This window comes from Mastigoproctus giganteus, chromosome 3 (genome assembly GCF_048544385.1).
Source record: "Mastigoproctus giganteus isolate SK-2022 chromosome 3, ASM4854438v1, whole genome shotgun sequence".
Classification (NCBI taxonomy): domain Eukaryota; kingdom Metazoa; phylum Arthropoda; class Arachnida; order Uropygi; family Thelyphonidae; genus Mastigoproctus; species Mastigoproctus giganteus.
Window position 1 is genome coordinate 100,533,691 of NC_143577.1, and position 25,394 is coordinate 100,559,084.

General features: G+C 38.2%; 1 protein-coding gene across 3 annotated transcripts in view; it reads left to right on the forward strand.

Moving 5' to 3' along the window:
* The window catches only part of Usp39 (ubiquitin specific protease 39), a 324,799-nt gene that overhangs the window by 131,520 nt on the left and 167,885 nt on the right, over positions 1 to 25,394 (forward strand). For all 3 annotated transcript variants that reach the window (XM_090370604.1, XM_090370607.1, XM_090370606.1), the window contains 2 exons: positions 1,684 to 1,780; positions 24,272 to 24,327. In XM_090370604.1, the coding sequence (XP_090226730.1) occupies positions 1,684 to 1,780; positions 24,272 to 24,327 (153 nt within the window). The remainder of the gene's footprint in view (positions 1 to 1,683; positions 1,781 to 24,271; positions 24,328 to 25,394) is intronic.

Consider the following 25,394-nt stretch of genomic DNA (forward strand, 5'->3'; position numbering starts at 1 on the left):
CCAAGCAGCGCTCCTTCAAGCTGATTTGAACAGACTTCAAAGATGATTAGGGAAGTGACAGCTATATTCAATGCTGCTAAATGCAAGGTCTTAAACTTAGAGAATAGCAACCCACAAATAAATTGTACGCTTGGTGGGACTGAATTAAAAACATTGGAGGAGGAGGAAAGGGATCTAGGAGTTACAATACAGGCAGATATGAAGTTTTCTGAACAGCCTAAACAGGTAGCCAGGAAAGCCCATAGTGTCCTGTTGATGATTTATTGAACTTTATCCTATAGAGATAGGGAGGTCATAATCTCACTGTATAAGGCAATTATAAGATCATATTAGAAATACTGTGGTCAGGTATGGACACCTCATCTGAAAAAAAAAGACATTAAACTTCTTGAAAGGGTCCAAAGATGGGCAGCTCGAATGATGAGATTGGCAGAAGGACAGCCATATATGGGCCTCAGAGGTGAAAAAGAAAAAAAAGCTTGTGGCCTCCTTGTACTATATGGAAATCCTATTACTCAATCCATTCAATGCCTTAAACACTTCAGTCAGATTTCCCCGCAGGTGCATAGTCTCCAGACACTGCAATCTGTAGAACTGAAGCCTTTTTCTAGGTAAGAGCACCCTTATGTTCTTTTCACCAATCTCATTGCCCCTTTTCTGAACCTGTTCCAGTATATTTGCATCCTTCCTAAAATGAGACCTCCAGATCTCAAGATGTGGCATAACCATTTCCTTGTACAATGGGATTATTACCTTCTTATTTCTGCTAGCAAAGTTGTATATCATTGACAAAACTCTGTGAACTGCCTTGGCAGACTATCTGCACTGCTCAGAGAACTTTATATATGATTACAATGTTACCCCAATTTTTTTTTCATTTTCCACTACTTTAGTACCACAGAGTTCTCTTGACTTTTGAGTGTACTTCTTTGAGTGTTTTCTTAGTTTACTTCTTAACTAAGAGCATAACCCTACCCTACCCTACCCCACCCCATCCCCTCCTGTCCTGTCTGCCTTTTCTGTAATTGTTGTACTCCCCATATTCACTGCATCTCTTATATCTGAGTGACATCATATCTCCAATAACCCTACAATGTCTGCATTTTATGACTTAATCCAGTGGTTTTCAACCTTTTTTTTTTTAATAACGGCACCCCTAAGTAATTTATTTTATTTTGCGGCACCCCTACTCAATTTTCTGCCTGTTAGATCTGATTCTCTCTCTCTGTATATATATATATATATAATATTAAAAAATATATATATGTTATATGATATTTATTATAATAATATAATTATAAAAAGTACATTTCATAATACAAATTATATATATATACAGTATATAATTTTATTCTTTATATAGAGGTATTAAGTAAACATCAATTATAGATCACTACAAAATGAAAAAGATACTGTACACCTTTTAATAATTAAATAAATATATAAATTAAAAAATAATAATAAGTTAAGTAACTTAGACCCAAATTACGTGGCACCCCTGGAATGTTGTTGCGGCACCCCGGTTGAAAACCACTGACTTAATCTGTAGCAGTTATGGAAAATCTACAAATATTCCATAACTGCTGCCTTATAAAAATTCTGTTTTTTTTACTGTGTTTTATTATATAATCTATTATATAGACTACATTGAGGAGACTTTAATACATTTTTGGTTTTTTTCAGTATGTTTTAAAACCCACTTTCATGCCAAGAGAAATAGTGCAAATTGAATCAAATGATAAACTGTCAAGAGCTTATGATGGCACTACATATATGCCAGGTAAGCATTATCTATATTTTAAAATTCTGAGTGATAATAATAGTAAGAGATCATTCTCCCTTTTTATGTTGTGTCTAGCTATTACTATCCAATAGTGGGTTTCCAAATTATCTGTAAATTGTATGCAGTTCTGTGTTTCAGGTGTTAGCACCCAGTAACTTTCAAAAAGTTTTCCCCAGATTTTCTCAGCCTATTAATAATTACAATGTCTGCACCAAGATATAGATCTTCAATAAAATTGAAGAGCTATATCTTCAGGATAGAACATAACTGATTTTGAAACTGAAGCTTAAGTTCTCTCTCTCTCTCTCTCTCTCTCTCATGCACCTCTATTTGAGTATCAAGAAATCTATATTCATTTATGCCCATCACTATTTTTACTGTATGTAAAGATGATTATCAGTTATTTAAAAATTCAACTAGTGATGCTTTAAACAGATTTGAATAATATAGTATTTGAGGACTTAAAGCCTCAAGCTATGAAAATTTCAAAATAATGCGCATTGAAATCATATTGAGCTCACAATAAGAGGTGTTCTTTAACAATGTCTAACCTGTTTGCTTCAGATATTTCAGCTACATGATGAAATGATTTGATTTAGTGATATTGAGCAAAACCTTGTGCATTAGATTTGTAGATCTGTTGGGAACACTCAATTACTTGTCTTAAAGGGGGCAGCATATTATTTTGGAGTGGAAGATGAATGGTTTCTAGATCTGATATGCAGTAGTGGAAAACTAAGTTCTTTTTTGAAACGTTGCTTTTTCCAGTCTAACTTGCCTTAACAATGAGGTAAATATTCTTTGGTGATTTTAATGTTTACATCTCCAACTGGTTTCAGTTTCTAGCTACATAGATCCAGCTGGTTGAGATGCTGAGGCATTTGCAATTACTAATGACCTTGCACAACTTTTTTATTTACCTATCAAAATACCAAACAGTTCTAAGCATACACCAAACACACTCAGTCTTTTCCTCCCCAATAAGCTTTCAAGTACACAAATAATGTCAGTGGTCATTTAGGTATTTCAGGTCACAACTTGGTGATATTCAAAATAAGAATGTAGCAAATTGAAATTGACTTGCACCCAAATCTCCGGGTTCACTTTTTGCTTGAACTAAAGTTTGTGACAGATATAAATCAGTCCCAACTCTATTTTGAACAGACTAGGAGCAGAGAACTTGCATCTTGTCAAAATGGGCCAAGCTTTGCTGGGCTAAAGCTATTGGCCACAATTTCTTTCCATCTATGTCTCCACCTCTCTTACAAACTGATTGTTCTATTCCATCTTCAGCTAAAGATAAAGTTGGGATTAGCATTGTTATTTTTTTTGAACTCTTGTATCAGTGATCAAATTAAGTGCGTCCTATGGTCATTTCATTCAACAGAAGGATATTAGAAGAATTCTAAATAGTTTTAATGAAAAGTCCTTATGCCATTTCTATGTGTTCTCAAATCCTGTGCTTCTGAGCTTGCCTGTTTTGTCACAATTCTATTTCCACTGGTTTTCCTTTTGCATGGAAATTTGCTTGCATCCAGCCACTTTTTAAAAAGGGAGACAAATATCTGCCTTCCAATTATTATTCCTTGCACTTACCTCAGATCTTGCTGAAGTAATGGAGAAACATTATCAACCACTGACTCTTATCTGTGCACTATAGCCATAGATGCCAGTGCACCTAAAAATCCCCAAACAAATAAACAAATCGATTCTTTCACTGTCTTGAAAAAAAACCATAAATATGATCAGTGATTGCCAATATGGATTTCATGAGTGTTGATATTAGCAATAGTAGAGATATATGATGCAAGAAAGCAAGCTTATACAGCATCAGCAAAAAAAAAAAACACATTTTCAATTTCACCCATCCATCCATTCATTCTAAAAGTTTGGCTAGTTCTTACTTGAATTTATTTAAGCTATCAACTGCTACAATAACAGATGGCAGTTTGTTCCAGCAATCAACTACCGTCTGGCTAAAGGCAAATTTCTGCACATCTATTCTACAACTCTGTTTCCTCAATTTGAATTTATGCCCTCTCAGGTTCGTAATTTGAGTAAGAGAAGAATCCTATCAGCATTGAGCCTGCTCAAACCATTCAAGGCCTTATACACCTCAGTCAGATCACTTCACAGGTGCCTAGTCTCCAGACAGTTCTCAGAACATAAGCCTTTCTTGGGAAGAGGAACCCTTCATTCCCCTCACCAATCTTGTTGCCTTTCTCTTTACTTATTCTAACCACACTACATCCTTTCTAAAATGAGGCCTCCAGACCTGTATGCAGTACTCAAGATGTGGCCTGACCATTTCCTTATACAAAGGGATAAGCATCTCTTTGTCCCTACTAGCAAAATTCCTGTATATTATTGACAAGACTTCATATCTGACTGCACAATTACCTCAGTTCTTTCTCATTCTCTACTACCCTGAGTGTAGTGCCACATAATTGGTATGTTTCTCTGGGGTTACTGCTACCGATATGCAGTACTTTGCATTTGTCAGTGTTAAATCAGTTGCCACTTCCCATCCCATCTGTCCAACTTTTCTAGATCCTGTTGAAGTAGCATACTATCATTATTGTCATTAACAACCCTGCCAACCTTTATATCATCTGCAAACTTGGACATTAAAGCCTGATATACCTTCATCAATATCATTGATAAATATACAAGACAACAGTTGGCCCAACAGAACCCAGGGGAACTCCACTAATAACATTAGTCCACAAAGAGCAGTGTCCATTGATTACCACTTTGTCTTCTCTCACTCGGCCTTTATCCAAAACAGCAACTTACCTTTAATGCCATATTATTCCAATTTGTACAGTAGTCTTCCATGTGCAACAGTATCAAAAACTTTCCTATAATACATTTGCACATCTCAAGTCCGTGGGGACCTCCTCCGAGTCCAAGGATGCTATCATAATTACTAAGGGTTTCCTTACTTCCTTTGCCTCCTCCCTCAATATAATTGGATAAATCCCATCAACCCCAGGTATCTTTCTTATGTTGAACTTATTTTTTCTCCACTTTGCTCTAGTTAATACAAAATCATTTAGCTCCCTGTTAGAGTTTAATAAGCTTCTGTCCTCCACTTCCGTACAGAATTCCTCATGTGTCAATAGATGCAAAATACTTGTTTAGTGATTCAGCTAACTGAGCAGGATCATCAACAGTCAAACCATTGATATCAAGTGAACTTGATATCAATGGTTTGACAATGGCCAATTCAGTGGAAAATATGCTAGGTTCACATGTGTTTAATTGTGTTTGTTGTAAATGCTCTTCGAAATAAGCTTCTGTCTTATCGATTGCTATCTGTTTATTGTAATTGGGTAGCTGGTTTTTCTTCTGAGTGCTCACTACAGATGATAGGCAGCTCTCTAATTTCTAACTTCTCCACTAGCGGTTGTGTTCCACAAGGTTCACTTCTGTTTCCCACTCTTTTCTTGTTTATTAATGACCTTTCACTGACTGGAAATCTTAGCCATAGTTTTGCTGTTGCTAGAACACTGCATTCCCCTTTTCAGATTGCAGAACTTGCCCTGCACAAACAGACCCAACTTCTTGAATATACCCCAAAAATCCCTTAAATTCTGATATCCAAGTAATTTTGCAGTGGAGCAAAGAAAACTTAGTTAATGTCAGTCCTTTCAAAATTTAGTCTCATCTTATTTTATGCAAAAAAGAGTTAGCAACCCCTATGCTCATCTTCAATGACACTCAGATTTCTAGACAAAGATCACATACCTCCATTGGTGTTTATCCTGATTTAGAATCTGTCTTGGGCAATATCACAAATATTGCTTCAGCTCCATCACAAAAAACTGAGTTTTTTTTTGGTTTTTTTTTTGGTTTTTTTTTTTTGCTTTCAGCTGTAATATTGTTCCCATGGAATGAGGTCCCCTAAACTTCACTTGAGCTAGACTCTGTTCAAAATATGCAGTCAAGTTAATAAATGTACCATCTCTTACAAGGTTTCTCCACTCTCTGCTTCAAAGAAATTAAGTTACCATATACTTTTTCTGCTGATACTTCATGGGAAGTGGTACACTGAATTAGTATCTGTAAAGATAAACAGTAAAGACTTCTTTACTTATGTAAACTCTAGAAGGAAGGGGATGAATCAGATTTGTCCACTTGATATCAATGGTTCTATTGTTGCTGATCCTGCTGGGGTAGCTGACAAACTCAATGAGTATTTTGAGGAGTTATTAAGGGAGGAGATTGCTGGAAGTTTATCAAACTGTAACAGGGAGCTAAAGGATTTTGTAATAACTGAGAGCAAAGTGGAGGAGAAATTGTTGAAGTTAAATTAAGAAAAGCATCTGGGGTGGATGAGATCTAACCAGTTATATTAAAGAAGGCAGCAAAGGAAGTAAGCAGGCCCTTAGCCATGATTTTGATGGCATCCTTGAACTGAGGGGTCGTCCCACGGACTGGAGATATGCAAATTTATTCCCAATTCACAAAGAAGAATCGAAAGGTGACACGAGTAATTACAGACCTGTTAGTTTAACTTCTGTTCCCCTGGAAAATAATGGAGTCACTGGTTAAAGAAGCACTGCAGGATCATGTAGAGTAGACTATATTTCAGACACAACATGAGTTTGTTAAGGGGAGGGCTTGGCTAACCAATTTGATTGGATACTATGATGTAATCACAAAGGAACTGGATGCAAAAAAATAATTTTGATATCATATGCTTTCAGGAAAGCTTTTGATACTGTTGCACGTGGAAGGCTACTAACAGGTTGGAGCAGCATGGCCTTAAGGGCAAGTTGCTGCTATGGATAAAGGGATGGTTGAGTGAGAGAAGGCAGAGTGGTAATCAATGGACACTGCTCTTTGTGGACTAATGTTATTAGTGCTGGCCCCCAGGGGTCTGTGTTGGGCCCATTGTTGCTTTCTGTATTTATCAATGATATTGGTGAAGATATATCACGCTTAATGTCAAAGTTTGCAGATGATACAAAGGTTGGTAGGGTTGTTAATGACAGTAAGGACAGTACGTTTACTGCAACAGGATCTGGAAAAGCTGAGCAGATGGGGTGAGAGGTGACAACTAGATGACTGTTATTTGTATCAACATGTCAGGGAAAGTACTAGAGAAAACAATAGCCTAGACCTCATCATCACCCATGAATCAGATGACATAACAGGGCTGACAGTAGAGGAACCAATAGCAGGAAGTGATCACGGAGTTCTACGGTGGATGATGAAGACAGAGTGGCAGCAGTAGTAAAAGGCAAAGGAATGGGTTATGATTTCAGAAAAGGAAATTACGATGCCTTAAGGTGCTACATGGCCTCTATTAACTGGGCAGATATCGCACCGAGAACGAATACAATTGAACTGTGGTATGCTTTTAAAACATTAATCACAGATGCCTTGATTGCGTATTTACCATTAAAAAAATTCTCCACGAGGAGGGTTCCAAGTTGGATTAATAGTGAAGTTGCCACATTTACTTGAGCAGAAAAAGGTGGCATGAAAAAGTTACAGAGCAATAAAAAGTACTGAAGCCTATAACAGCTACAAGATGATCAGTAATACAGCCACAGAAAAGGTTCGACAGGCAAAGGCAGTTTATGAGAAATCACTAGCAAACAGAGCAAGGAGAGGCTATAAGGAATTCTTCATATATATAAATACTAAGAAGAAGAGGACAAACCAGATCGGACCTTTACGCAAGGGAAAGGGGATAGTATTAAATATACCAGCTGCCGTTGCAGATGAACTTAACAGTTATTTTGCCTCGATATTTACAGATGGAAAACCTTTTGTGGCAATGGGAAATTGTGGGACCGAAGTTGAAAAATATGTAATTAATGATATTGAAATTTCGCAAGATTATTTAATGAAAAAACTTTTGAGCCTACAGGCCAGTAAGGCTCCTGGAGTTGATGTAATATATCCTATAATCTTAAGGGAGACGGCAAATGAGTGTATTGAACCATTGAGGCTAATTATGTGAGCATCACTAGACTCTGGGGAGATTCTGTTGGATTGGAAAAGTGCCAATATAGCTCCCATACATAAGGGTAGTTCTAAGAGTGAAGTGGGAAATTATCGACCTGTCAGTCTGACTTCAGTGGTAGGGAAAATCATGGAGGCAATGATCAAGGGTGGAATTCAGGATCATTTGGATAGAATTGAAATTCTCATGGATACTCAGCGTGGTTTTGTAAAGGGAAAATCATGTTTAACCAGTCTGGTTCGCAATTTTGAAAGGGTCACTCACGAGCTGGATTTAGGGAATAATTTCGACATTGTTTATTTAGATTTCATCTAAGCTTTTAACTCAGTCCCACATGAGCGGTTGCTTTATAAGCTGAAACAGGTTGGAATCACTGGGAAAATCCTTAGATGGATATCAGGATGGCTTCAGGGCAGGAGGCAGAAGGTTGTGATAAATGGATATTCCACAGATTGGGTTGATGTAAGAAGTGGGGTTCCCCGGGGATCAGTATTAGGACTGCTGTTGTTTTTAATTTTCATAAACGACATCGATGAAGGGATAGAGGGTGCGATGTCTAAATTTTCAGATGATGTTAAAAATGATGGAATAGTTAATGATCACTGTCAAGCTGAGCTTCTTCAGAGAGACCTAGATAGACTTCAGGAATGGTGATAAAAATGGCAGCTATGCTTTAATCCAACAAAGTGTAAGTTATTACACCTGGGAAACAGTAATTCCAAAAGAACTTATTCACTTGGTGGAGTTCAACTAAACCCAGAACTGGAGGAAAGGGACTTGGGTGTTACAATACGGTAAGACATGAAATTCTCTGAGCATTGTAAAGAGGTTGCAAGGAAGGCCCATGGTGTTCCATCGATGATCTATCGAACTTTTGCAAGTACAGATAGGGACGTGATAATCCCATTATATAAGGCTTTTGTTAGACCACACTTGGAATACTGTGTTCAAGAATGGAGACCGCACCTAAAGAAAGACGTTAAGGGTGCAAAGATGGGTAACTCGCCTGGTGAGATCGGCAAAAGGGCGTCCTTATGAAGAAAGACTTTTAATTGGTGGGTTGCAGAGTTTGGAAACTTGCCACCTTAGAGGAGATTTGATTGAGGTGTTTATGACTCTGAGAGGCAACAGTAAAATGAACGAGGAAGAAATTTTCAAGATTATAAATGATGCCAGACCTAGGGGACATAAATTCAAGTTACGGGAGGGGGGGAGATGTTTAGATTGGAAAGCCACCGAGTTATAAATTACTGGAATAAGTTGCCTACATGGATGGTAGAGGCTGACAGTTTGGGGAAATTCAAAGGTCATCTGGATAGTACATTCCGGTGAGGGAAATGCATAGGATGATAGGTTTAATTTCCTTTTCTTTTATTAATTATTAAGTTTTTTTTTTTTATCATTGTTTTATTCGGTTTTTTTTTTTGGCTGGTGCAGTATAAGCCATAGGCTTTCTTGCACCATATGGCCATTACTAATACTAACTGAAGTTTAACCTTGACAAATGTAAAGTTGTGCATGTGAGTGGCAGTTATTCCAGAGTAACATATAAACTGTGTTGGACTTCACTCAGCCTAATAGAAAATGAAAAGGACCTGGGGTTGGAGAATGAAAAAGACCTTGTGTGGTCAAAAATGAAGTTTTCTGAGCAGTGCAAACAGGCGGTAAGAGTAGCTCATCGAGTCTTGTCAATGATATATAGGAATTTTGCTAGCAGAGATAAGGAGGTGGTTATCCCCTTGTATAAGGCAATGGTCAGGCCACACCTTGAGTATCGCATACAGGTCTGGAGGCCTCGTTTTAGGAAAGATATAATGCTCTGGAACGAGTACAGATAAGGGCAACGAGATTAGTGAACGGAACAAAGGGCTGCTGTTACCAAGAAAGGCTTAAGTTCTGAAAATTGCAGTCTGGAGACTTTGGTACCTACGATGTGATTTGATTGAGTTGTATAAGGCCTTGAATGGTTTCTTTCTCTTTCCCACATTAATTGCCTGAAGGGACATGATTTCAAATCGAAGAAAGGCAGTTGTAGAATAGATGTACAGAAATTTGCCTTTAGCCAGAGAGGTCATTGATTGCTGGAACTAACTTCCATCTGTTGTTGTGGAAGTTGACATCTTAAATAAACAATAAATTCAAGGCTGAACTATACAAACCTTTGGAATGAATTGGATCGGTGAAATGGGAAAGGTTTTTTATTTATTTATGATTATTATATTTTTTGGATGATGTTTATAGGCTTGCTTTCTTGCATCATATGATAATGTTAATTCCAGCACTGTCTTTAAAATCCGTCAGAACATGTAGCTCAACCAGCCAGCATCCGTTTTCTGATCGGCACCACACTTGCAGGCGTCTCCATAGCAAGGTGGGCAGGAGCAGCAGTGTGTAGCACACGCTTCTTGATTAGACCGGGATTCGAGCCCGTGACCACCAAATACAGAGGATGCCGAAGGTCAGGGAATGACCACTGCATATCCCCTCAGCAATATGGCCTTAGTTGCTAATGCTCCTAAAAACCAAACAACAAACAAACAATCCGCACTTGCAGCAGAAACTTTTCTTCATCATAAGGATTTATCCTTTCTTCTTCAGTTGTTTTTTAACAGCCATTCCTTTAAATGGACTAGTATGTCAAGTCTAATACCTCTAGTTCCAAGTCAAACACAAGTTGTTTAGGTGTGGAAGTTTTTCACAGTCTCTTGTTTTGTTCCCTGATAACAAAGTGTCATCTGCAAACCTGATGCACAGCTTGTGGGGCAGAATAGAAATTAGTTTGGCCCTGGAATTATAGTGCAGAAGAATTTTTATAATTCCAAGTATGTATATCTCTGTAATTAACTGGATAACAGTTAATTACAGAGATATACACAGAGAGAGAGAGAGAGAGAGAGAGAGAATCTTTAATGCCCTTCACGGCCAAAAAGCCAGGGGTTAAACACACTTGGTATTTCATTGCTTGCTAATTTTAATTATTTATGCAATCAAATGTCAAGCTGCAGTTTGGATGACATACTACAGATGCAAGTATATAAAGAAGAAATAAGTCAAGTCTTGCTATGAAGTATGTTGAATTTGGTGTTCTGTTTTGTTTAGCTTGTAGATATGATAACTAAAGCATTGTTAACCCACACTCTGTTATGTCTGTGTTTGACATGGCAGTCAATGACAATGGATGCAATATAGGTTATGCTTGCACTCATGATAGGTTATACAGAGTGTCTCAAAAATATTGATACAAACGTTTAGGGGAGGTAGGTAACATCTAAAGGAATGTGAATCACATAGGAACCCATAACCGGAAATGTCACCATAAGTCGGTACACGGTACTGTTCATCAGTTCGCGAGAGGGAAAATTTCTGATTTACTCATTCAAACAGTAGTTGCCGCAAGAACAGCATGCATCGATATACGAACTGTGAGCTGACAGACATGCACCTAGTGTATGAATTAGCAGAGGGCAATGGACGAGCCACTTAACGAATTTATGGAGAACGCTTCCCAGACAGACATGTACCGTTTGTTTGCGCATGTGCATCAAAATTTGTGCGATTCTAGGTCATTTAGAGGTAAGAGGAGTAGTGCGGGCAGACCATGTTTGACGCGAACTCCTCCCATGGAAGAAAGTGTGTTGAATACCGTCCAGAATAATCCTACTACCATCACACGTGCCATTGCCTCTGCCTTAGGAGTGTCTCGTTGCAGTTTACAGTGTGTCTGGCACGACGATTCTTTACACTCTTTTCATCTCAAAATGTTCAGTCACTGCTCCTCCAAGATCTTCCTGCACGTGTGGCTTTTGCACAGTGGTTTCTCCAAGAAAGTGCTGAAGAGTTGAATTTTCCAGCCTATGTTTTGTTCACGGATGAGGCTTATTTCACTCGGGAAGACTTATTCAATCAGCACAATGCTCATGTGTGGGCTTACGACAACCTACACGGTGTGGGCTCCCATGCAGGTATGTACTGCTTAGTCGGTACATACCTGTTACCATCCCGCATGAACTCCACTAAATATCAGATCTTTCTTGAACAAGTTCTACCAGAGCTACTTGACGAAGTTCCAGCAAATGTGAGACACAACATTTAGTTTCAACATGACGGGGCACCTGCCTATTATGGAAGGTGTGTTTTTCACCATTTGAACAGACGTTTTGGGCATCGATGGATTGGCCATGGTGTACCCGTTGCCTGGCCCGAATGCTGACCTGATTTATCGAGCCTTGATTTCTTTTGTGTGGGGAGGCCCTTCAAAATCTATCGTGTATGAATCGCCCGTAGAGACGGAAATGGATCTCGTGGCAAGACTTGTCTGCGCTGCTGTTACTGTGAAAGAAACTCCAGGTGTGTTCGACCATGTCCGATAATCCATGCTGCGTCGTTGTCACGCATGCATCGCGTCTCATGGTGGAACCTTCGAGCATCTGTTGTAACATCATGAAATGCATCCCTCTCATACTCCATTGTTAATATTATGTCAAATAAATGTTTGCCACTAATTACTGTCTTGTGTCATTTCTGCTTCTTGTGCCTCTGCTACTACTACTTTCCCGTGACGTTTCCTGTTATGGGTTCCTATGCGATTCACATTCCATCAGAGTCTAAAACGCTGACGGAACTGATATTCGGGTGACACTCAAGTCAAGTGGACCCAATTTCGGCGAAGTCTGGACGGTCTGTGACAGCCAAATCCTCTACTTGCACCTTCACGATGGTAGGACTGTTAGTAATCCTGGGTATAACCTCCATGCACAAGTACATGGTGGGTGACCACCCAGGTGTGAACCAACGTAAGCAGGGGTCGTGGTGTGGCGCCCAAACCACATGGAGGAATGACACCCCTCTATGTTACCAGGCAGTACTAGGTGGTAGATGACTCTCATCAACCGGTGCAATACCACCACCTTGCTTATTGGAGGCTTGAAGTGGTGGAACCCATGTTTAGTCTCTAGAGCTAAGTTCTGGTCAACCCTTCCCTATCTCTTCCATAATGCAGTATGATTGATGACTTTTGAGGTTATGGTTAACATCGTGTCGAGATCCAATATTACTTACATTTCGAGGGTGCAGCTCTAAAACGGTGTTCGCAGACCTGCCGCTAGTCATTACACCGGACCAAACCAATTGGTAACTTTCTAGGAGGCTTCCAGATCAGTTAGTGTATAATCTTCCTACCTCTACTCTGCCAGATAGTTACTGGAGGGAGTCAGAGTAGTGTGTATGCGGGGAGCATTGTGATGGCAACGTTATGTCAAAGATCTGGGTATATTCTTACTATGTGTACGCCCTATCCAAAAATTTCACTACTTCATACAGCATGTCCCGCTCACTTTTTCTTACTATTGAATACACCACGAATTGTGAAACTAATAGAGCAAGCTTATCTGCGAAAAGATCTAGACCTCCCAAGCACTTCCTAATTCATTTCACAAATATGTGGTCTCAATTCTAATCTCAACAATGTCCATTTCCACTTGCAATCTGCCAAACCCCATGTACTTTTTCTGACAGAATCTCAGTTATCGGTTAAATCAACTACTGCTCATCTCGGATGCCCAAATTATTTGTTGTATGATTCCTTTCGCCTCAAAGGTGGTACTTGTGCATATGTCCGTTCTGATATTCCCTGTCAGAGAATTGGCAATTTGGAATTTCCTCTCTTCTTTGAATTTCCTCTCTTTTCTCTTCTTTGAGCTTCTCTGTCTTAAAATCTCTCTACCTCATTGTGTCAAATTCATCAGTTGTCTCTACCGTTCTCCAAACTCCACTAATCACTTGGAGCTCTTTGACTTCCTTTCTTTGCAACTTGACTTTCTCCACTCCAACTTTCCTAACATTGAGGTAATTTTCCTTGGTGATTTTAATGTTCACAACTCTAGATGGATTCCGTTTTCTAGTCACACAGACACAATTGGTCGAGATGCTGAGGCTTTTGCAATTGCTAACGACCTTGCACAGATTGTTTATTTACTTACAAGAATACCGGACAATCCTAATCGTACAGCCAATACGCTTGATCTTTTTCTCACAAACAACCCTTCTAAGTACACGATCGAAGTGAGAGTTCCTTTAGGCACTTCAGATCACAACCTGGTGATTTTCTCTTCTCCAATAGAACCTTTATCTCATGGCTATTCCCAACCTCATGTTGTTTGGCATTACAAGGATGCAAAATGGGATGACCTGCGAGACTTCTTTTCTTCTTTTCCTTGGTCGGATTACTGTTTCAAAACTTGTGATGTCAACGTTTTCTCAGATCGTGTCAGTGAAATTATTCTTGCAGGAATGGAATCCTTTATACCACACATCACTTTAAAATCTCGTCCTTTATCTAAACCTTGGTTTTCCAATAAATGTGCTAAGGCTGTTCAAGAGAAGAATGTTGCATATCTTAATTGGTTCATTTCTAATTCTCCAGTTTCATTTTCTGCGTACACCAAAGCTTGCAACAATTGTAAAGCAGCTATTAATCAGTCTAAACTAGAGTTTGAACAGGCTAAGAGTAGAAAACTTGCTTCTTGCCCTAATGGTAGCCAAGCATTCTGGTCTCTTGCCAAAGCTATTGGCCACAACTTTTGCCCTTCTCTGCTCCCACCTCTGTCCAAGCCAGATGGCTCTGTTGTCACTTCAGCCAAGGATAAAGCTGACCTGCTAGCATCACATTTTTCTTCCCACTTGTGTATTAATGATCTTGGTAAAACACCTCCCACCATTCCCAACATGCTCCATTCGGTGCCCCCTGTGGTCTTCCGTCAAAAGGATGTCAGAAGGATTTTGACGATTCTTGATTTTAAGAAAGCTCCAGGTCCCGATGGTATTTCTCCACTTGTTCTCAAAATCTGTGCTCCTGAACTTTCTTCTGTTCTTTGCCACCTTTTTTCACTTACTTATTCCAAAGGTGTTTTTCCTTCTACATGGAAATTTGCTCATATCCAGCCAGTTCCTAAAAAAGGGTGAGAAATCCCTCCCATCCAATTATCGTCCCAATGCAATTACTTCTACTCTTTTTAAAGTAATGGAGAAATCAATTAACCGCCAACTGTTAAACTGCCCAGAAACCTTCCGTCTGATCAACGATCGCCAGTATGGATTCCATCAGTGTCGATCCACTGGTGATATTTTTTCTTATGTTACCCATTTATGGATTAATTCAGTGGAAAGGTTCGGCGAAACTCAAGTAGTAGCTCTTGACATCTCAAAGGCTTTCGATCGTGTTTGGCGTAAATATCTTTTTAACAAGTTTCCATCTCTTGGTTTGCGAACTGTTTTTAGTAATTGTTTATCCAGTTTTCTCTCTGATCGCTCACTGAGGGTGATGATAGATGGCTCTCTGCCTTCTTACTTCTCCACTAATTCCGGTGTCCCCCAAGGTTCAGTTCTTTCTCCCACTCTTTTCTTCTTGTATATTAATGACCTTCTTCCATTGACTGGAAATCCTATCCATAGTTTTGCCGATGATAGCACATTGCATTCCACTTTCCATTTTGAGAAACCTTTTCCTGCTCAATCAGCTTCAACTTCTTGAAAATCTACTACCATTTCCTTAAATGCCGATCTTCAGGTAATTCTCCAGTGGGGCAAAGACAACTTAGTTGATTTCAACCCTTCTAAAACTCAGTCTTGTCTTATATCTCACAAAAAGGATTCTTCTGCTCCTATACTTATCTTTAGTGACACTCCGATTTCTAGGCAAAATGACATTTCTCTTTTGAGGATTACCCTGACTTCTAATCTCTCTTGGCACAAGCACATTAGAAACATTGTTTTCTCTGCATCTAAAAGACTTGATTTTCTCTTTCGCTCTCGGCATGCGTTACTTTTCTTCCAAACAGCTGCTCACTGTGTATAAATCGCAAATCTGCCCTGTCATCCCACATCTGGGGTGGTGCCCCCCAAAACTTCTCTGAAGCTTCTTGATTCCATTTAGAAGAGGGCAGTTAGGGTAATTAATGATTGATCTCTAACTGAGTCTCTCCACTCGCTGTCTCATAGACGTACTGTTTCTGCTGCATGCCTCTTCTACAGATACTTCCATGGGTACTGTTCTTCTGAATTGGCTTCTTTAATTCCCATTATCTCTTTCAAAACAGTCTGAACACGTGCCGCCACCAGCCAACATCCATTTACTGTCCAACTCCAAACTCACAGAACCAACTTTTCATCTTCCTCGTTTATTCATTCAACTGCCGTTTTCTGGAGCAACCTTCCTTCATACGTATTTCCTGAAAATTACTTTCTACAGAAGTTGAAGTCCAATGTCAACAAATAAATTCTTTCGTCTTCTCATCCAACAACCAAAGCACGGTACTGAGTACTATAGGTTCTAATACCTCTTGTGTTTGGAGTTTACATAAAAAAAAAAAAAAAAACCCTTACCAGAATACATCCTATTTAGAATATTCTGTTGAAAACCTCATCAGTTGGTCCAGCTGCACACAATTTTGAAACCGTGTGAGATCTCTGTAGCCATCCTTATAAAAGCAAGAGCCTTTCCAGTAGTTATGTCTTTAATTGAATTCCACCTTAGTACGCTGTGACCGCTGCCACCTAGTGGGGTTTTACCTCCAGGTTCTTAATGCATGAAGAATCACTGCTGGTAACTGGTCATGAGTATTGCTGCCTCTCTAACATGCTGCTGTAGAAAGCAGTCATCCAAGAAATCCACAAAAGTCTTGCTAGTGTGTGAATGACCAATCCACAAATTCCAGTCAACAGTTAAAATCCCCCATTATAAGACAATCTGATTTGCTGCCCCGCTCTGTTTCCCTTTATAGCTGTTTGGTATATTCATCACAGTCATTAGGCCTGTAATACACTCCTACTCTCAGTTTTGTTTTTCCAGTGCTTATATCACACCAAAGTGACTCAACATTGCACTTGTCACCCATATCAGTTGGATGCACTGCCTTAGATTTAATATGCTTCCTAATGAAGAGCATAACCTCTCCATCTCGCCTGTCCTGTCTGTCCTTCTTGTGTTCATTGTACTCCCCATATTCAAATTCAGCATCACTTATGTCTTTGTGACACAATGTTTCTGCTATTCCTACAATGATTGCATTTGATGACTTAATCAGTACTTTAAATTCATCAAATTTATTCACAGTGGTCTTAGCATTAGTATACATGCAAGTATATATGCACTTGTTCTTACTCTTAGATACTCTAACACAGCCCAGTTATTTATTTGTTAAATGATGAGCCACAACAGGGTCTGAAGTCCCAGACACCTTGCTTTCCAGGCTGCTATATGTACCAATAGTTGCAGTGCAGGAATAACGTTTGCATCTGCCTGCAGTTCTAGTTAAGCTTGCAATTAGCTTGGGTATCCCCCAAGCTAGCAGTTTTCCAATCCACCCTCTCTATTCAAGTGTATCCCATCCCTGTAAAAACATTCTCTCCTGTTAACAATCACAGACCACACTGAGAAAAGATATGCTATGGTCATATCTCTCTCTCTCTCTCTAGATTAAAAAGGAGATGTAACAAAGATATAAGGAATGCAGAACTGGAATTTGGGGAGTACAATGTGTATAGACAGGATAGAAAGGGAGGTGTTATGCTGTTAATTAAGAAAAACATAAAATCAGAAGAAGTGCATCCAGTTGATATAGTTGAACAGTGCACTGTTGAGTCAGTTTGGTGTGACGTAAGCACTGCGAAAACAAAAATAAGAGTAGGAGTGTGGTATAGGCCTAATGACTCGAATGAGTACAATGAACAATTGTACAGAGAAATAGAGTGGGCTAGTAAATCGGAATGTTTTATAATGGGGGATTTTAACTTCCCAGATATTGACTGGAACTTGTGGGTTGGTCACTCACACACTAGTTAGACTTTTGTGGATTTATTGGATGATTGGTTTCTGCAGCAATATGTTCGAGAGGCAACCAGAGAAAGTAATACTCTTGATCTGGTTATCAGCAGTGATCATTCGTGTATTAAGAATTTGCAGATAAAGGAACCACTAGGTGGCAGTGATCACAGTGTACTGATGTGGGATTTCCTTAAAGATTTAATTGCCATCAGGGGTAAAGGAAAGGGTTTTTGCTTCCGTAAAGGTGAGTATAGTGGTCTCCGACAGTTTTTAAATTCTGTACAGTGGGATCAACTGACGATGTTACCAACAGCAAATTCTAAGTCGGAAGCATTCAAGGAATTAATCTTGGATGATACTAAAAGTTTCATACCTATTAAGAAATATTGTTCAAGGTTTAGGCCTAAATGGTTATCTAATGAACTAATGAGACTCGTAATAGAGAAGAAAAATGCATGGGATGCATATAAATTATCAAGCGACTGAGAAGCCTATGGCAGATATAAGTTAGTCTGTAATCAGGTCACAAAGGAGGTTAGGCAGGCGAAGGCAGATTACGAGAAATCCCTGGCAAAAGATGCTAAGAAAAACAGCAAGGATTTCTTTACTTATATAAACTCTAAAAGGAAGGGGATGAATCTGATTGGTCCACTTGACATCGATGGTTCGACTGTTGATGATCCTGCTCAGATAGCAAACAAACTGAACGAGTATTTTGCATCTACATTCACACATGAGGAATTATTAAGGTTTGAAAATGGCAGAAGGTTATCAAATGGTAGCAGGATACTTAGCGATTTTGTAATAACTGAAAGCAAAGTGGAGGAGAAATTGTTGAAGTTAAACATAAGAAAAGCACCTGGAGTTGTTGGGATCTATCCAGTTATATTAAAGGAGGCGGCAAAGCAACTAAGCAAACCCTTAGCCATAATTATGAGAGCATCCTTGGACTCAGGGGAGGTTCCCACGGACTGGAGATGTGCAAATGTATCTCCAATTCACAAAGGGGGGATCGAAGGGTGACACAAGTAATTACAGACCAGTTAGTTTAACTTCTTTGTCGGGTAAAATAATGGAGTCACTGGTTAAAGATGCATTGCAGGATCATCTAGACAAGACTGCAGCAATAATTCAGTCACAGCATGGGTTTGTTAAGGGAAAGTCTTGTCTGACAAATTTGATAGGATATTATGATGTGGTTACAAAGGAACTGGATGCAAAAAATAATTTTGATATCATATATTTGGATTTCAGGAAAGCTTTTGACACTGTTGCACATGGATGACAATTGTACAAATTGGAGCTGAATTGTATTAAGGGTAAGTTGCTACAATGGATAAAAGGATGGTTGAGTGGGAGAAGACAGGGTGGTAATCAATGGGTGCTGCTCCTCTTGGACTAATGTTATTAGTGGTGTCCCACAGGGTTCGGTGTTAGGTCCACTGTTGTTTTGTATATTTATCAATGATATTGATGAAGGTATATCAGGCTTAATGTCGAAGTTTGCAGATGATACAAAGGTTGGCAGGGTTGTTAATGACAGTGTGGTACTGCAACAGGATCTAGATAATTTGGGCAGATGGGCTAAGAAGTGGCAACTGAAGTTTGACAAATGCAAAGTACTGCCTATGGGTAGAAGTAACCCCAGAGAAACGTACCAACTGTGTGGTACTACACTTAAGGTGGTAGAAAATGAAAAAGACCTGGGAGTAATTGTGCAGTCAGATATGAAGTTTTCTGACAATGCAGACAGGCTGCCAGGGCAGGTCATGGGGTTTTGTCAATGATATATAGGAATTTTGCTAGCAGGGAGAAGGAGGTGATTGTCCCTCTGTATAAGGCAATGGTCAGGCCACGCCTTGAGTACTGCGTACAGGTCTGGAGGCCTCATTTTAGGAAGGATGTAGGTTTGCTTGAGCATGTACAGAGAAGGGCAACAAGATTAGTGAGGGGATTGAAGGGATTCTCTTACCAAGAGAGGCTTAAGTTCTGCAAATTGCAGTGGCTGGAGACTAGGCCCCTGTGCGGTGATCTGATTGAGGTATATAAGGCTTTGAATGGATTGAGCACGCTGAATTCTGATGGGATCCTTCCACTTGTTCAGATTACGAACCTAAGGGGGCATAAATTCAAATTAAGAAAGGACAGATGTAGAATAGATGTGCTGAAATTTGCCTTTATCCAGCGGGTGGTTAATTGCTGGAACAAACTTCCATCTGTCGTTGTGGAAGTTGATAGGTTGAATAACGTTAAGGAGGAACTGGACAGGCATTTGGAGGGAATGGTGTGATTTTTTTTTTTTTTTTTTTTTTTTGGTTGATGCTGCATAAGCTCATACACTTGCTTTCTTGCATCACATGCCACTACTACTACAAATAAAATGTAAGTTTAATTATTGACCCAGCCAATTAACATGTCTAGAGATATGCAATTAAAACTAAACAATGAAAAGAATTAACATAAATTAAAATTAGTTATACTCTAGCCAAATGACAAATGTTTGCTGCTTCCTTACTTTTTAATTTATTCTGCCATTATTGTTAATTAATTGATTTTTATTTGATTTTAAATAAATCAAATTCTGTTTATTATTTTCATATTTATGTTTGCATTTAGGCCTATTGAGTGGAAAGCTTTACATTTACATTTTCATTTTGTTTTATTACATTTATTATTATTATTTTTTTTTCTGTTACGTTATGATTTTGGTTTATTTATTATTTGTTTTTGTAATTATATGGGGGCATCCCTTGGCATTTGGCCAAATAGCAGCCAATGAATAAAATATGAATCTTTTGGAGTTTATAATGCTGATGTTCCTTGCAAAGGTCATGCTTGTGAGTTTCTTTCCCTGTCATTGTTTTTTTTATATATGTATATAATTTTATATTTGTGTGACGGGCATCTCCCTTGATGGTGGGCATCACCCGTCCTTTAGTCACATTCCTAATTATCCAGCCCAGTTTTCATTTCTCTCTGTCTTTTCCTTTCTTTATAGCCTTTATGAGACTTCTAATTTCTCATTTCCTTCTCAGTACTTTCTCATTTCTAATTCTGGTCTAATTCACTTCTAATTGGTCCTTTCAGCCTTTCAAGCCTTTTCCATACCTACATTTCAAAGCTTCACTTCTTATTCCTCCATCAATCATAATGCTTAATACAAAGAATTTGACTAACTTTTTTAACTTGATATATATCCATTCTACTAGATCGTATGTATAGCTTAGCTTAATTTTCAGCACTCACGCTGAAAATTAAGCTAAGCTATACATACGATCTAGTTATTACATGACAGCACTTTCAAAGAGGTAACTACCATTAGGGGTAAAGGGAGGGGTTATTGCTTCCGTAAAGGCGACTACGATGGACTGAGACAGTATTTAAATTCTATATAGTGGGACCAACTGATGATGTTACCAACAGCAAATTCAAAATGGGAAGCATTCAAAGAACTTATCTTGGAAGCTACTAGGCTTTACATACCAACTAAGAAATATTGTTCAAGGTTTAGGCCAAAATGGATGTCAGATGAACTAATGAGGCATATGGCAGAGAAGAAAAATGCATGGGATACTTACAAATTAACACATGACACAGAAGCCTATGATAGATACAAGTTGATATGCAACCAAGTTACAAAGGAGGTTAGGCAGGCGAAGGCAGATTACGAGAAATCCTTGGCAAGGGATGCAAAGAAAAACAGCAAAGAGTTCTTTACTTATGTAAACTCTAGAAGGAAAGGGATGAATCAGATTGGTCCACTTGATATTGATGGGTCAAGTGTTGATGATCCTGCTCAGGTGGCTAACAAACTAAATGAATATTTTGCATCGACATTCACACATGAGGAGTTATTCAGCGAGGGGAATGCCAGAGGTGTATTCAACTCTAGCAGTAAGTTACAGAATCTTGAAATAACGGGAGTAAAGTGGAGGAGAAACTGTTGAAGATAAACACAAGAAAGGCACCCGGGGTGGATGGGATCTATCCAGTTATATTAAAGGAGGCAGCAAAGGAAGTAAGCAAACCCTTAGCCATAATTATGAGAGCTTCCTTGGACTCAGGGGAGGTACCCATAGACTGGAAATGTGCAAATGTGACCCCAATTCACAAAGGAGGATCAAAGGCTGACACAAGTAATTATAGACCTGTGAGCTTGACTTCTGCTCCAGGAAAATTAATGGAGGCACTGGTTAAAGACGCACTGCAGGATCATTTAGACAAGACTTCAGTTATAGCTCAGACACAGCATGGTTTTGTTAAGGGGAAGTCTTGCCTGACCAACTTGATTGGATACTATGATGCAGTCACAAAAGAACTGGATGCAGGGAATAACTTTGATATTATATACTTGGATCTTAGAAAGGCTTTTGATACTGTTGCACATGGAAGACTGCTACACAAATTGGAGCAGTGTGACATTGGAGGCAAATTGCTGCTATGGATAAAGGGGTGGTTGAGGGGGAGAAGACAGAGAGTGGTAATCAATGGACACTGCTCATCGTGGACTGATGTTATTAGTGGAGTCCCTCAGGGCTCAGTGTTGGGTCCATTATTGTTTCTGTATTTATAAATGATATTGATGATGGTATATCGGGATTAATGTCCAAGTTTGCAGACGATACAAAGGTTGGCAGGGTTGTCAAGGACACTACTGACACTATGCTTCTGCAACAGGATCTGGAAAGGTTGAGCAGATGGGCTGAGAGGTGGCAAATGAAGTTTAACATTGACAAATGTAAAGTACTACACATGGGAAACAGCAACCCCAGAGCAACGTATCAACTCTATGGTACAACACTGACAGTGGTAGAGAATGAAAGGGACTTGGGGGTGATTGTGCAGGCAGATATGAAGTTCTCTGAGCAGTGCAGACGGGCTGCAAGAGTAGCTCATGGAGTATTGTCAATGATATACAGGAATTTTTCCAGCAGGGATAAGGAGGTGATTATTCCATTGTATAAGGCGATGGTCAGGCCACACCTAGAGTACTGTATACAAGTCTGGAGGCCTCATTTCAAGAAGGATGTAGAGCTGCTGGAACGAGTACAGAGAAGGGCAACAAGATTAGTGAATGGAACAAAGGGGTGCTCTTACGAAGAAAGGCTTAAGTTTTGCAAATTACAGTGTCTGGAGACTAGGCACCAGCGAGGTGATCTGATAGAGGTGTATAAAGCCTTGAATGGTTTAAGCATGCTCAATGCTGATGGGATTCTTCCTCTAGCTCAGAATAATCACCTGAGAGGGCATAAATTCAAATTGAGGAAAGACAGATGTAGGATAGACGTGCGGAAATTTGCCTTTAGCCAGCGGGTGGTTGGTTGGTGGAACAGACTTCCATCCCTTGTGGTGGAGGTTGATAGCCTAAATAAGTTTAAGGCTCAGCTGGACAGGTATTTTGAACGAACAGAGGGGTGAAGTGGAAGTGGTTTTTTTTTTTTTTTTTTTTTTTTGGCTGATGCTGCATAAGCTTGCTTTCTTGCATCAAATGCCTCTACTAATGCTAATGCTAAAAGCACATAAGGACTCCTTAAAATATCAAGAGTCAATATCCATTCTACTTAATTCTTTTTTTATCCCTTCCCACCATAATACTAAATTATTATTTTTTATTTATTTTATTATTATTTTTTCATGCTTCGTATTAGTATTAGCCATATAGTGCAGACCACAGGGTTTTGCTGCAGTGACAAAAAGATAGTAGATAAGATAACATAGGTAATGATGCAAACTGTCAGCCTCAACTACCTGTGAGGCAATTTGTTCTAGTAATGAACAGCTTGCTAACTAAAAGAACCTACACTCTAGTTTAAAGCTCTTCCCCTGTAATTTGAATTTATGTACATTTGCATTGCTTGGAGCTGCATGTAACTTTGTTTTTTCTTATTTTATTTTATAGTATACAGGTGGTAATATTGTTATACATTCCTTAGAATTTACTCTAATTATAGTATTTACTTGTTTTGTGGTAAAGTTTTTTTTTTTTTTTATAATAATAATAATATTATGAAGCAATAATGTCGAGTGTCATTTCTTGCTCCTGATACTACAGTTGAAGACTTTTATATTGAAGGGTTTTGTTTTTTTTTTTTTTTTTTTTGCACTGTGTGGATATAAGAGGTTAAAGACAGTGGGCAATTTGCAATTGGACTGTAAATTGCAATGAAGTAAAGCAGAGTACAATAGTAAGTGCATGGAAAAAATATTAAAAATGTTTTTTTTTTTTTTTTGTTTTTTTTTGATTTTGCTGAATCATAATTAAGAGTATGAATTTGTTCTATTTTGGCAATCTTTGAAGTATTACACAGCAGTTGTGAAAGGCTACTAATTTGGGAGTGTAAGCAGCATGTAGCTCTATATTGAGAACTGGTATCATAGTAAAATAAGAAATAATAACAGCAGTTATTATTTCAAGTTTATGGCGAAAAATATGTATGCGAAGCTCCATGCTTCGCATACATATGGAAAGATGAAAGAAACAGAAACAGTTAAATTACAGAAAAATGGCTTGATACCCTTATTGAATTTTCTAACTCTGATAAGGAGTTACTCCTTCCGTCTTCAGTTTTAATTAATAAAATTTTACCACATAACCTTTTCTAATTTGTTGTTATGATTTGATTTTCATACAGTTTATTGAAATCAGTCTAAGTAAATGAAACATTTCAATCTTTATTAAATTTTGTAGGTATTGTCGGATTGAATAATATCAAGGCTAATGATTATTGCAATGTTATTTTACAGGTAAGTCTAATATTACTTTTAAATTGACAGTGTTGTATTCTTGTTACATTCCATAGGATTAATTCATTCTTATAGTGATTTGACATTTAGTATTATTAGGCTTAAGGATGCAAGGAAGCTAGATGTTTGCTGCTGTTAAATTTAAAATGAAAAAAAAAAAAAAAAAAAATTTAATTCTGTTAATGATTATGAAATGTTAGCAGAGGTGGAGATTATTTGCATTTCTATTTATAAACAAAACAGGTTGAGTTTATTTTCTTTAAACCATTTAAATAGTTATAACAAAGAGAAATTAATGTACTATCAAAGAAAGGAAAAATCGATTCTGAATTGCAAGATGTATGAAAATAACAAAGGGAATAACCGTGAAGAAAGGGAATTGTAGAAAATAAAAAATATAATTATGCTGGTACTGTACATCCCTTAATAATGTAACACTACAGGAACTCCCTGAAAAAATATGGAAACGTACTTTGCATCTGTAGAGATAAATTGAAGTATTGTGAGAATGTCGTAATGTGAACCAAAAAACTTTGTGCGTATATGTGTTTTTTTTTTTTTTTTTTTTTTGTAATTCGTTCCAAGTCTTTGGAAGTTGAAAATTTTGCTATATTACTAAGCTATTTATCTCTCTAAAGGGTAATATTTATAATGGAAATGGCACTAAACTTTCATCGTTATCATACGTTCCTGTTGTAAGAATCAATTTTTAACTCCTTTGTGATATTTTTCTAAATCATGTTTCTGGAGGTCACAACCAAAAAACAATAAAAACAATTTGCACTTTTAGGTTTATTGGGCTTTTTTGTTAGTGCAATCTATTATAAATGGGTAAGATCACTCATCGGTGAAGACAGGATATTAGAGCTGGAAAAGGAATTAGAAAATGTGAATTGGAATATCATCGGTTTGGCTGAAACAAGAAGAAGAAATGAATCACTTTTAAGTTTATCAAGTGGAAATCTACTGTACACCAATGGAAACAGTGAAAGGAGTGAAGGTGGAGTTGCGTTTCTGGTCCATAAAAATTTTAAAAACAACATTTTGGAATTCAAAAGTACATCACC